Consider the following 13,304-nt stretch of genomic DNA (forward strand, 5'->3'; position numbering starts at 1 on the left):
AACATGTTGGATTTGCAAACGAGTCTCTCAGACGGTCAAAAGAGAAATGGAAAGCCGGCAGAACAGCGATGCAGAACGCTCAATGTCTTGTTTCGTTCCTAAGACGACTGGCACATTCTGCCTTCAGTCGGTGGCGTCAACAATTTTCGTTCCATATGGAGGGTCAGCACCAGTACATTCCGGATGGTGTACCCGCAGTACTCAATGTGAGTTCGCTATAACAGCATGTAAAAAATATTGACAATAGAAACGCAATGACACCTAAGACCAGCGTAGACATAGCGAAAATCAACGGAATGACGGCAAGGACTCAAAATTAGGTGAATAAAGCATTACTAATATTACGTAAAGCATTATTAAGCAATTAGAATATTTCACACCTCTCCGACACATAGTGATAAATTTGACTTACAACGACTAGTAACATTTGTAATGTGCGGTCAAAGGAATTCAGAACATGCATAAAATAAAACCAGTTAGGTCAGACAATGTAGCTAGAATAGATCCTGAGCAAGGAACCTTATTGCGCAGCGCATACGTTCTTAAAGCAAAAGAAAAGAAACGTACTGAAGTAAAAGAAAAACAAGGAACTGACCTTAAGAGCCGCGCGGGTAAAGACTACATTTTGTCACGTTCGCCTGTCCATTGAAGACACGGATAACAAACGTAGCTAGCAGAGCGCATAAATATGCACAGCTCGTTTCTGCCGAAGAACACATTAACCGGTTGGCAATCCTTTTATTGGATGCTTATTCACAACGTTTCGTTTTTGCCGCTGGGACAGCGAGCAAAAGAAGGCAACGAACGCATGAGCAATCATAAGGCAACAGTAGATTGGGGTGGGCTTTATGCAGAACTATCACCTTCTGTTTAGTATATTATATTCACTGGCGCGCACGGATACACATGTAACGCTGACGCACGTGTCGCCTTTCCGTGTGATAAGAAATGCTTCGGATAGTTCGCGAGCCAGTCTGTCTGCTTAGGATTTTGATTCACTCAATCCGTGGCTCACAGTTTCTGCAACGGGCAAATGGGTTCCGGAACGACACCGACTTATCTCCTGACGATCGTTCATGTTCCTTGGCGCGCTGGCTGATGCTCTCTTATGATTGCGCATGTGTCCGTTGCCTTCCTTTGCCATAAAATGCAATGCGTCTTATTTCAATAAAAAATAGTTGAAGTCAGCGCCCGTCCTGTCATGCACTTCTCTGTCTTGTCCTCGTCAAATGTAGCGCTACAATATTTTAAGTAAGAATGTATCACCAACTAGCCCCGCAACATGTTTTGTTAAGATCTCTATGTCTCTTGTGTACATTCTGCGCTAAAGAGCTAATGGCTGTTCTTGAGCATGTGGCCTACGCTTAACTTTTTATTCCCGAGGGTAAACGGACCTAGATGAGCCGCACCCCTCTGAACAGCCTTCAAAGTGGCAGAAAGTATGTCTTTCATTGTTGTGCGAAGGACGAGAACGTATATAAGCAGGAAATGGGCAGCAGGGTTTTACCCCACATGCCCTGAATTTCACCTCACAACGACAGGCGTCAGTGTTCGACAGTCAGAGAACTTAAATAACATTGTGCAACTTCACGAGAACCTCAACGAAAAACTCGGTTCGCTCACGTACGTTGCTCAATATTGCATTTTCGTGTTTCTGGTAACTTTTTTGCGCCATGGAGTCGCTTAATTATTTTGCAGATAGCTTGTGTAGAAAAGTGGCGATGCCACCGTGCAGATTAATCGAGAAAGATGTCAAACTCATATGTTGATGTTCAACGGTACGACGGCGGTTTTATGGAATTGTCGAATTGAGCAACTGTTTAGCTTTAATAGGACCAGCAGTCCAATCACGACTGACGATATGGCTGAATTGAAAAAAAAAAACAAATAAACAATGTTATGGAACATCTACAACGCACACAAGTCGCCTTGTGAAAGTTATGTGAAGGTCGCTTTCGGTTTCGGGGTGTGCAAATGCGTCACATTCTCGAGGCCTGTCAGCAAAAGTACAACACCGGTGTGCGTATTCCTTATCACAATGTGTCGCCTGGACCATCGCAAGAAAATACAAAAAATAGGGCAGCAGCTGAAAGACACATTACACAGACAGCGCAAATAAGAAACATATGCGGGAGATTAGGTAGGTATTGAAAAGAGTTATCGATCTATGCAACCGATCACGTGCTGATGACGGGTCATACCTTCAGTATCGTTTCAACTTTCTCTACTGCCATGGCACCACTGTCGCGTAGTGCTAGGGGATGCTACGCGAGCAGCGAAATTCGGTTTTAACATCTCTGTACTGGATTTTCAGAGACGTTTGCACAAACACTACCAAATAAGCTTTCAAAAACAGTAGACAGTCGTTTGAAGCACATGCATTGTATAAGGACTGCTGTGTGCATTAGACACGACCCGAAAAATTAGTAATACGAAACAAGAATGTATCGCTTTGCACACGATCTTGGAGTTCCGGCGTGACCACTAGTGAGCCGCAGTTTTAGCCTTGGTACAAATATTAGATACAGCCAATGACAACGATGCCATGAGGATAAGAGGAACAAATGTCAAGCTAGCTGGTTATTCACATTGAAAATAGACGGCGCGAAAAACAGCATGGGAACGAAGAGACACACGCTGGACCAGCGCTGCCAGTTAAGTTAGTTCGTAAGCTTCAGTAGGTTAAAAATTGACAAAAGGACACTTAAGCGGTCGTGACGTCCTTTGTAGCGCATGAAAAGACCAGGAGACGTGGGACGCACTCTCTGCGTCCTCGTCCTTTCGTGCGCTAAAAGCTACGTCATGTCATACGCCCAGAACGCTACGCTAACGCGTCAGCTTTCTTGAAAATAACTGAGTACTGGAGTGACCACCCGCTTGCTTGTAAATCCCTGCTCACTTGTTCAACAATCATCACAGCTGGAATCTTCCTGGTGGTTAAACGCATTCTGGTGTGCTGTCACAACGCACCGATACTATCATGAGGCCGTCAGGTTGGCGGACGAGTCGTGCAACCTCGTTCAAGTGCTGCCTGCATCGCAAATTCTGCAGAATGAGTGCGGCCCCGTAAATAGGCCTATGTACATGTCACAGCAAAAGCTGGCAATCTGCAGCAGTTCTCCGAAGAAGCGCTGACTTACTGCAACTTTTGTTTTGGTTTCTAGTATTCGCGTAGGGCTGCGAAACATACGTCCGTTCTAACAGTGGAGAATAATACACTCAAGAATTTCTCCATCCATGTTATGCCAGCGACTGCGGTAGGAAACGAAAGATGATGTGAGAAAAGCGCTCGAGGTCCAAGCATACACGGCCCAGGGCCCACACTCACCGGCGACGAACAGCAGGTAGGCGAGGAGGCGCATCCTGCAAGGGTCTTCGTGTGAGGCACAAACACTCAGCTGCGGAGGTCGCCGAGGCAGGGGTAATCCAGGGAGCCTGCACTCATGGCGGCAGCATGCTCGGCGAATGGGCCGCTTCTGGCGGCCGAAGAAGCAGCCGCCGATCGAGGCCACCGAGCAACCGGTTTGCGCGCCGCCGGTGAAAGTGCCCAGATGATCCGCCGGCAGCGCTTGCGTTGTTCCCCCATTGTGGCGGCGCGTCGCCTTGCGCCATTGTGCCGCCGCCACGAAACAAAACGGCTAAACTTACCTCGGAATGCCTCGCTGCTGGTGATTGACCTCAGCTGTCGGCTTGACACCATCCAAGTCTGGACAGTACCATAGTCATCCGCTCTGACCACACTCTGGTATCGGCCTCCGAGCGCGGCTCTTCCCAGTCATGGAGGGCCCATGACATCAAGAATCTGACTTAATATGAAGCACGTTTCTGCATTTGTGTTCCACTGTTTCAACTCGCTAATGGTCATCGCAAGCCGAGCATCTCAGCACGCTTGTGATGTGAACGTGCCGAACTCCGTATGCTATGAAAACGCGGAACTATGGATATCACAGCGGTAGCCAAATGGGTGAAGGGCAGGCGGCTCATTCACTCCGGTTTTCTTTTTTTTTTTCAGTCTGTATGTATACGCATCGATACAAATAATCCGACCCCGCTAGCCCCCTAAAATAGATTCCTGGATACTCTGCCGCTGACCCTTTCGCTGAGCATCAGCGGGGCATCAGCGCTGCTGGACAACCAGACCATACTAACAGCAAACAAATACGTGAACAGAAAGCAGACACACGGAACAAGCGCCGACTTCCGAGGCATAATTTTATTGACTGAAACGCATGATATATACGTGCGCAGACAAAGTTAGACACGCCATTTTCAACTGAGAAAACACAGCGCAAAAAGACGAGGACGAAGTAAACACGGTACGCTGGACGAGCGCTGTACTTACGACTGAAACGCTATTGCAACAATCGCTCATTTGTACAGCGTACAACACCACCCCCCGTTTCCGATCAAAACTGCCGCTTCAGTAAGCATGAAGAAAGCTGTCTACATTGTCGCTGAAAGTTAGCACATGTGCTTTATTACCACCGTACGCGCGCCAATTGCACGTTCATGTAAAAGGCAAACACGTGAAAACACATACCGACATTACCAACGATTGACAAGCAACAGGAAAAATCAACAACCAAATTTCGAGTCGCAGGCCCTGTTAGCGCGCTAACAATTCATCTCAGTGAATCGCTGAAAATTAGAAAATGGTTAACAAAAAAAGTCACAGTTCCGCCTCAAGGGCGAAGCAACGAATGCAATAGCAGGAATGGAATGTCACAGGAAGAACGGCAAGCATCTAGAAACATTCTGCGCGCTGCTCAAGCAAAAAGGACGCAGGCAAAGAACACACACAAAGGGAGTGCGAACTAACAACTGTCACAGCTTGACACTTGCAGCGCGCTGCTCAAACACAAAGACGTGCGCACGAAGAGAACGCACAGGTATACACAGGACGAACGCGAACTGTCACAGTTGTTACTTCAACTAGTCATTTTAAAGCCTATTAACTGCGTTTGTAAACAAGGACAAAAAATGAATGTAAACCAACTATAGCCAGATTTGGTGCTCTACTTCAACTAGCCCCTACTTTGGCACTTCTAGCTAGCGGCTCACTGCTTTCACAAACGTGGCCGCTGCAGCGAGCCAAGTGACCTTCGTTCGGTGTATAGCTTCAACGCAAATTTTGTAGTGAAAGCACAGGACGCACAATACTCCCTCTCAAGAGATAATCGCGCGAGCACAGTCAGTCACGCCCTGTATGTCAAAGTACAAGTCGGAGGCGCACATCTCAACTCCGGCGAAACACTAGAGAGTTTTAGAATAGGGGACCCAAGAAATCTGAGAGCCGCCAGTGCGCATGTGCAGAACGCAAGTCACTCTCGCACTCTTGCGCTCGCGTTGTCCCAAGATCCTGAAGCGTCTTCCTTTGGGCGACGAACAAAACCGGAGAGAGCACGACCTCAAGAGAAGAAAATAATGACGGCGCTTGGCAGTGTCAGGTGAACATGCACGTGAAGCCACGGCCCGTGTTGCCTGCGGGCGCCGATTCTGGTCACTAGTTGGTACAAACTCCTGAGGCTAAAATTATAGCGCAAACGCACTTCTTCGTCCATGCCCCAATCCGCATATCATTTCATGTCTTCGCGTATCTAATACACTACCGTCCTTGTTACACGTGTAAAGGCGTTTATTGACGGCACTAGGCGACGATGCACAACGGCGACAGGGAAGACGGAGCGCAGACTCTCAGAAAGAGGAGGCGTGCTCTCCGAGAAGAGCCGAAGAGGACGACCCACTAGAAGGCGCTCGAGAGGACGACCCATTACTGAATTCCAGCGCTTCGCTGCAATTACCCCGGGTACGAAAAAGGAGCCGCCTGGCGACCTAACAGCCTGTCGCTAGCAAAACGGCAAGTTGGGCCAGTTGGTTGGGATTCATTTTTTTCACTCGGTTTCAGCGCAACACACACGAGGACAAGAGACGGAAAACGGACAACATGGCGCTGACTCGCAACTGATATTTTATTGAAAAAAGGTGAAACATATATGTACTAAGTGCATTCAACTCGACATCCGCAGAACAAGAGATGCATCAAGAAAGCGCAGTAAAAAAATTGAGATAATCAAGAGTGGCACTGGTAGCCAAATTCTTTCTCATGCAGTGCGACTGATGGTTCACTTATACACGTGCCATCCCTAATCGTTATATGGTAGGACTCAGCGCAGGACTCAGCGTATAAGTGAACCATCAGTCGCACTGCATGAGAAAGAGTTTGGTTACCTGTGCCACTCTTGATTATCTCAATTTTTTTACTGCGCCTTCTTGATGCACCTCTGTCGTGTTGAATGCACTTAGTACATATATGTTTCACCTTTTTTCAATAAAATAACAGTTGCAAGTACGGTGTGGTTGCGAGTCAGCGCCGTGTTGTCCGTTTTCCTTCTCTTGTCCTCGTGTGTGTTGCGCTGTAACCGAGTGAAAAAATGTAGCTTGTCGCTATGAGCGGGTCATGGTAGGGCTCGATGCGCTTCACGCTGACAGTGTCGCGCCCTCGACGGCGTATGTCCGAAGATGGTTCAATGGGTTTCGATCAGGTAGTTGACCGGGGATGTGCGTTCAACGACACGGTATGGGGCCTTCGTATTTGGGCAGTAGCTTGGAAAAGAGGCCAGTTGCAGTGGTAGGGACCGAGAGCCATACGAGCGCTCCAGGGAGGAACGTGGGCGCAGAAGTAATGGTGTTCCCGCGAATGCTCTTCTGCCGCACTTGGTAATGCGTAGTAAGGGTCTTGGCAAGTTCGCGACACTTCAGCAAATCTGGCTGTGGAAGAAATAGGTGCACACTCAGATCTATCCGGCTTGTATTGAAGGATTGTGTCGATTGTGTGCGACGGGTGCCTTCCGTACAATAATGAAAAGGGTGAGAAACCGGTGGTGCTTTGAGGGGTGGTTTTGCAGGCGTAGGTGACGAAAGGCAGAATGGCATCCCAATTTGTGTGATCGGCGGCGACGTACAGAGCCGTCCACTTCTACCTTGAACACCGCACCGTGCGGCCAGCGCTCCGCGGAGCGCCTCTCCCGGACGCTACGGAAACTAGCGCGCAAGCCCAATGACAGGTCCATTCGTTTTACCTGCACTTCGTGAACCGGTTCACGGTGGCGCTGCACTTCGGCATTCGTTTCACGAGTTCAACATGGCGGCGTCGGCACCGCGGTATTCGTTTCAAAAAAGTGCAGCCGTCGTGCAAGACCAGTTCACGAATTCCCTGCACTTACTCGTGAGGTAGTGCCGAGTCCGTGCAGCCCAAGATGGCTGTAACCGCAGCAGACGACGCAGCCGACTGCATTCGTGGCTATTTTAACGGCGCCCAACGAATACTTCGGTGAATGTTTTCCGGTAGTTTGAAATGCCAGGCAGCGTAAGCGGCGGCTACTTTTACGAATCACAACCTCTACAATTCGCGAGACAGCCCACCGTAGCAGAGGGCTTGCACGACATCTGCACTCTCGTATTCGTTTCGGCATCTCGTTGCTGCTGCACTTTCTGAAACGTTCCCTGCACGACGACGGCACTCTGACGTCACCACCGTGAACCAGTTCAGATAGTGCAGGTTGAATCGAATGGACCTGACAGCTGTAGGCGGGGCCTTCGCCGCGTCGTCTGCTAAAGCGCGGCGGCTCCACCGAATTGCGCTTGCTTTGCGGTGAAGCAAGCGTCGCTCTTGCTATGTGCGCACGCCAGTCGAGATGCCGGCGCGGTTCTCGAGCGAGAAGCGCAGCGACTGTGCCTTTTCTGCAAGCGATAGTACAAGTAATACACCTCGGCCCATACATGAGGAAAACTTTCAAGCCGCGCTGGCACTGCCACAACTAAGCTATTCAACGGAACAGATATAATATGCCCGCAGCTCACACAACAGTTCTTGATCAGCCCAAAGTTGGGCGCCATAAAGTCCACAATAAAGAATACCTGGGTGTGTTATGCTAGGTATTAAGTGTGCACGTTGTAGCAGTGCACCGGCTACAATGCACTGCATTGGAAAGCACTCATAGAAGAGTGCATAACCATGGTTTATTCTCATGTGATCAAGAAATGAAAGAAAGAAAAGTTCAGTTATCTGAAAATGGAAATAAAATGTTGGGACATTTACAAATGGCTTTTCACTTTGCTCAACTGTTGTACATAGATTATTTAAATGAGATTATTTAGAAGCGGCTGGCATCACCATGACCTTCAATCTCCGCCCTCATCCTATCCGGAAGAGACGCATACAGGGCGTCGCATATGTCAACGTTCGCCCTGACTTCCTCCCAGCAATATTGCACTGCTCACCATAGGTTGTCCGAAGACAAGCCGTGTTGGCTGCGGGAGCACAATGCTGCGTTCATGTTTCCGCAAATGTGCTCAATGATATTCATGTCTGGTGATTGTGGTGACCATTCCAGCACGGCAACTCCTCGCTGCTGCAGGAAAGAGGAAGCCAGCTTGGACGTGTGTATGGGAGACCAGCGCTGGATAGGTGGCGCGCCGAAAAAGGGCGCCTGGCGGGGAGTCGCGTCATAACTCAGCCGCTCGCATGGCCTCCGCGCCGCCGTCTAATCTCGGAGGCCATGCCGCTCGCGCTGAGACGACCGGCCGCACTGTACCGCGGTGAGCGCACGCGCGTGCGCCGTTCCCGTGCTTCATTTTGGCGCGAACAGCTCGAGCATTTGTGTCAAGCTAGTGCAGGCTGACAAGCCTCCATTGATATGTACGCGCTGCGTCGATACCAGCTGCCCACTACTGCAGTAAAAAAAAAGTAAGAGGTAAGGGGTAGTAGCTGCGTCAACGTTTTTCTGCCGTGATATATATGTATACCCAGCCCGCGGTATGTATACACGTGGACTTTGAGCAAGCAAACCACCGTGCTAGCATAGCGTGTATGGTGGCGAGCTGTTATGCTCGAGGGCGCGGGATAGATTCCCGGCCACGGTGGCCGCATTTCGATGGGGTTAAAATACAAAGAACACCCGCGTACACTCTAAGAAAAAATCGAGTATTTGGGGTGTATTTCTGCCACACAACAATAGTCGTCATCTAGCTTGATCGCGTTTCCTTTCTTGAAAACCCGGCTCTCGTCACTTTCCTATCAAGAATGCTTTGTCACGCTGATAACTAGCGCCGTTCGTGACCGGGAAGTGTCGGGACCGCGGTGATAACGCGAGGAAGGCACGCAAGGTGGATGACGATTATTGTTGTGTGGCAGAAATACTGCCCAAATACTAGATTTTTTCTTAGAGTGTACTGAGATTTATGTGCAGATTAAAGAACTCCAAGCGGTCAATATTAATCCTGATTCCCACACTACGGCATGCCTCATCGTCATACCTTGTTTTGCACGTAAAACGCCAGCGATTCTCTATGTTGATCAAACACCTTTATTCTAAGCAGACACAGGCAAGCGAAAAAACTAACACAGTACGTTAGGCGAATTAAACGGCGAGTATATATCCAAGACATTTGACCCTTTTCTAGCGAGGCATAAATTGCGATGTCACTTCGCCGCGGCAGCCACTGCACAAAGAAGCTCTACCGCATCGGTTGACTCCAGAAAGCTGAGCTTCGAGTAGTCCGCTGCTTTGTTCGTGACAAGAACTCTGTCTGTAGCACAAGTGAACTTCAACGGAGGCATCCATCGCGTGCGTATTTCTCATAACAGTTCAGCGGCTTAGGCGAACGTGCCCCCGTACGCATTTCGTGGACAGACAGCTTTCCCTCTACGTAACCCACGAAACACAAAACCTCTAAAAAACTTCTTGAAATGACTAAAAAGGTATGCAGACATCTAGGTATATTATGCAACGTTGAATAAACGTTTTTCACAAGAAGTTTTTTAGAAGACGTTGAAAAAACGTTTTTTACAAGAAGTCTTTTTAAAACGTTTAGTGAACATTTTTTTCTAGAGCTTTTGCCATTAAAATGCGCACATATGAACTTCGGTCGCTCGTATACGTTCGTAATCGCAAATATTGGTCGCCTGAACCGCATGCGCAATAAAAAGAAAGGGTAGCGGGTTTATATTTCTCCCCATTTTAACATGTGAAGATCGGTAAACCAAATTTTCCCATCTTTTAGCCCACCATGCACGTGAAGGATACAAAATCATTCGCTGAACATCGATCACCATCGCTTAATTGATGAAATAAAATGTGATACAATGTATGGGCAGTATGGGGACCGAGAGTGCCCCCGGACCCTTCGAGCGTCATCTCCAGTTAGTTCGTTCGCGCGCAGACCATGCTTGCTGAGGCGCGCTCCTAGCGAGGGCGGAAGAAAAGCGTCTTTTCCTCTCCACAACCTCGCCTCACCTTCCCGCCGTCGAGAGGCGAGACATGGCCTCCGAGATAGCGGGCGCGTCCCCCCCCCCCATCTCGGAGGCCATGGTCGAGGCATGTCGCCACCCATGGTCGCCATTGGTCGCCACACACTTCGTCATTCTACGTCATCGTGTCGTGCCCTCTCATTGGCCGCCCGTGACGCCGCTCTGGCGCTCTCGCTCTTATCTCGCTCCCTTTCCACCGAAGCCGCCGACGATAACTGCGCAGTATAGTTTCAAGCGTTTCAAGTTGAATATCCTTTGTCCGTCTTTTCGGAATGTGCTTCTTGTTCGTCCTGCTATTTTTTCGTGTCAAAACTCCAGGACCTCATTGTCTTCCAGACACCCAACAGACGTAAGTGTCATTTTTAGCTTTCCGTGCGAAAGGGTCTGCCATGGAAAGAAAAAAGAAAGCTATCGGCTCCCTATCGCGTCGGCAAAAACATCGCCGACTTCATGCTGCAGTTGAGCCGCTTTTTCGCCAGACCGCCTCGATGCAAAATATTGAAAGTAACTTTTCAGCACAAAACTCAACTACTGAAAGCGTAGATAATGCCTGCCTGGTTACAATCTGTGTTGAGGGTGATGAATGTGGAAGTGCGTCACCTGAACCCGCCGACAGGTCACCTGAACGAATTATACATGAGAGCGCCAGCTCATGCCCGTGTTCAAGTAACTTTGCTGTGAGGCCTTAGAAGGATGTGCAGAAGGCGTCAAAACATATGCTTCGAAAATGTTCCGACTTTTTATAATTTTTGAAAGACATAGGGTAAGCTGTTGCACGCACATGCTTGGCTGACTTCATTGTGCGATTTGTGTGCAGGATGAAAATAAAGTTCTGAGTATTGCCGAAACCACGACACGATTGTGAAGGCCACCGTTGTGGAGGAACTCGTTGATTTTGCTTACCCGGGATTCTGACACATACCTAAATTTAAGCGCATTGTGTGGGCAATATTAACTGTTCAGCTGCACTTTCCTTTGGCTGTTACAAGTTTTCTACTGTTAACTAGGTTTTGCTGTTGTGCTTCTGTGTATCTGTGGTTGAAATTTCTAAATATCTTGTTTTCTGTACTCATAAGTGACCTCAACACACTTGGTAAAAATTTTTAGCACATAAGCAACACAAAGCCGAAAAGGGACAATCTGTGCACTAACTTAAAAAAATGGTTTATTGCACACGAGGCACTTGTAGACAATGGGGTGGTGCCCTCAAGCTTAACCAAGGTGCCATGCAGAGAGATGTCTTCTTCCGCTTTATTTTAGCAAAATATACGGCATACTGATCACTTCGCGAACTACTCCATGTTCAAGAAAGTCAGTGCTTCATTTGAGAAGGACAGTCGAGGAGTGCTAACAAAATTGATACCCCCTATTGCAATTTTTGCAGCTTCTATTATCAACTTCGTTAGTTGAACTCTATTAGCTGATAAAACATTTGTGTTCTGAAAGAAAGGTTCCCACTCACATGCTCTACACTGTAACGCCAGACATCCATCGTGTTTACAAGATTACAATATTGTCTTATAAATGTCATTGTATGTACCGCAACTAGGCAGGACAACAGAAAGGAACAGACGAACACTGTTGTCCTGTCTAGTTGCGCTACTTACGATGGTATTTACTATGTCGAGACACTAACTCACCCAACATTCGCTCGCCTCTTAAAAATGCTCTCCCTATCATTCCTGCAGTGCCCCATTTACCGACATACTGCGTACCGCATGAAAGAGGTATCTGATAAATGACAGCTTCTCTGCATTCCACAAACTGTGTGCTATGTTGTTTCTTGCAGGCAGTCGTCGTCTTTTGTGCCTGAGTGCTGATTCTGCGAATCGATTTCAGCTTGCATGGAGCTGAAAAACTACTTGCACATTAGCACGTGATGCCAACCTTTTTATTCTGTACTTGAATAGCGCAACAACTCAACGGAACACATAGCACATTGGAAAGATTCACACACAACACGTCACTCAAACAAAGGTGTTAGTCGCAGAGGTCTCGATTAGGAAGTACCGCTCCATTGCTCTAGTCTGCCATTCCAACAGTGATGTTGCTGAAAAAGGAATAGCTGTTGTGCCACACTTGCACGAAATTTTGCACTACATAATAAGGTTGATGTCACTTGCTAATGTACAAATAGTTTTTCCGCTCCATGAAAGCTGAAATCGATTTGCAGAATTAGCAGCCAAGCATCGAAGAAGACAACTGCTTGCCAGAAACGACATAGAATGCGGTTTGTGGAATGTGGAGAAACTGTCGCTTATCAGATACCTCTTTCCTGCGGTAAGCAGTATGTCGTGTAAACAAGCAGCTGCATGAATGATAGGTTAAGGGAGCATTGTAATCTTGTAAATAAAGCCAATGATGGGTGGCTTACATTGTCCTGTAGAGATTGATAATACTATGAGCTGCCAAAATCGCAAAGATCCGTACCACTTGTGTTAGTGCTCTGTCCCTGTCCTTGTCAGATAAAGAATAGACTTTCTGGAATGTGCAGTAGTCTGTGAGCTTATGAGTGTTATGTATATCTAAAAATGAAATTGAAAAAGACAAATCTCGGTGCATCGCTTCTTGGTGCAGTGTGAGTGCACCGGCATTGTGCAACTGTTTGCCTCGTGTGCAATAAACCATTCTACTGAAAGTTAGTGCACATGTTGTGTCTCTCCATTTTTGTTCTTGTGTTGGTTATGCGAAAAAATTCTTTGCATGGTGCTACCAACTAGGGGGAATTTTTCCCTAAACCAATGTCGCCCTGTGCTACGGCGTTCGTTGTCGTTTAACCAAACTAGCCTCTTGTTTCGTTTTATTTGTTTCTTTGTTATGCTGGTGTAGGTGCATGCTTGACTGAAACATTTTCTTGTCTCATCGTGCCTTTTGTGTGCAGGCGGAAATTAGAATTCCAGGTATTCCCAAAACCACAATATTATTGACACACACCATTGTAGAGGAACTCTAAATTTTGCCTACTTAAGATTCTTTAACATATCTAAATTTACTT

General features: G+C 47.6%; 1 protein-coding gene across 1 annotated transcript in view; it reads right to left on the minus strand.

Annotated features, from left to right (window-relative positions):
• Nucleotides 1-3,495, minus strand: part of LOC119382224 (mucin-5AC) — a 260,979-nt gene extending 257,484 nt beyond the window's left edge. The window contains 1 exon segment of the mRNA XM_049412751.1: nt 3,329-3,495. Within this exon segment, the coding sequence (XP_049268708.1) occupies nt 3,329-3,362 (34 nt within the window). The 5' untranslated portion in view covers nt 3,363-3,495.
• Nucleotides 3,496-13,304: the final 9,809 nt, after the last annotated feature.

This window comes from Rhipicephalus sanguineus, chromosome 2 (genome assembly GCF_013339695.2).
Source record: "Rhipicephalus sanguineus isolate Rsan-2018 chromosome 2, BIME_Rsan_1.4, whole genome shotgun sequence".
Classification (NCBI taxonomy): Eukaryota; Metazoa; Arthropoda; class Arachnida; order Ixodida; family Ixodidae; genus Rhipicephalus; species Rhipicephalus sanguineus.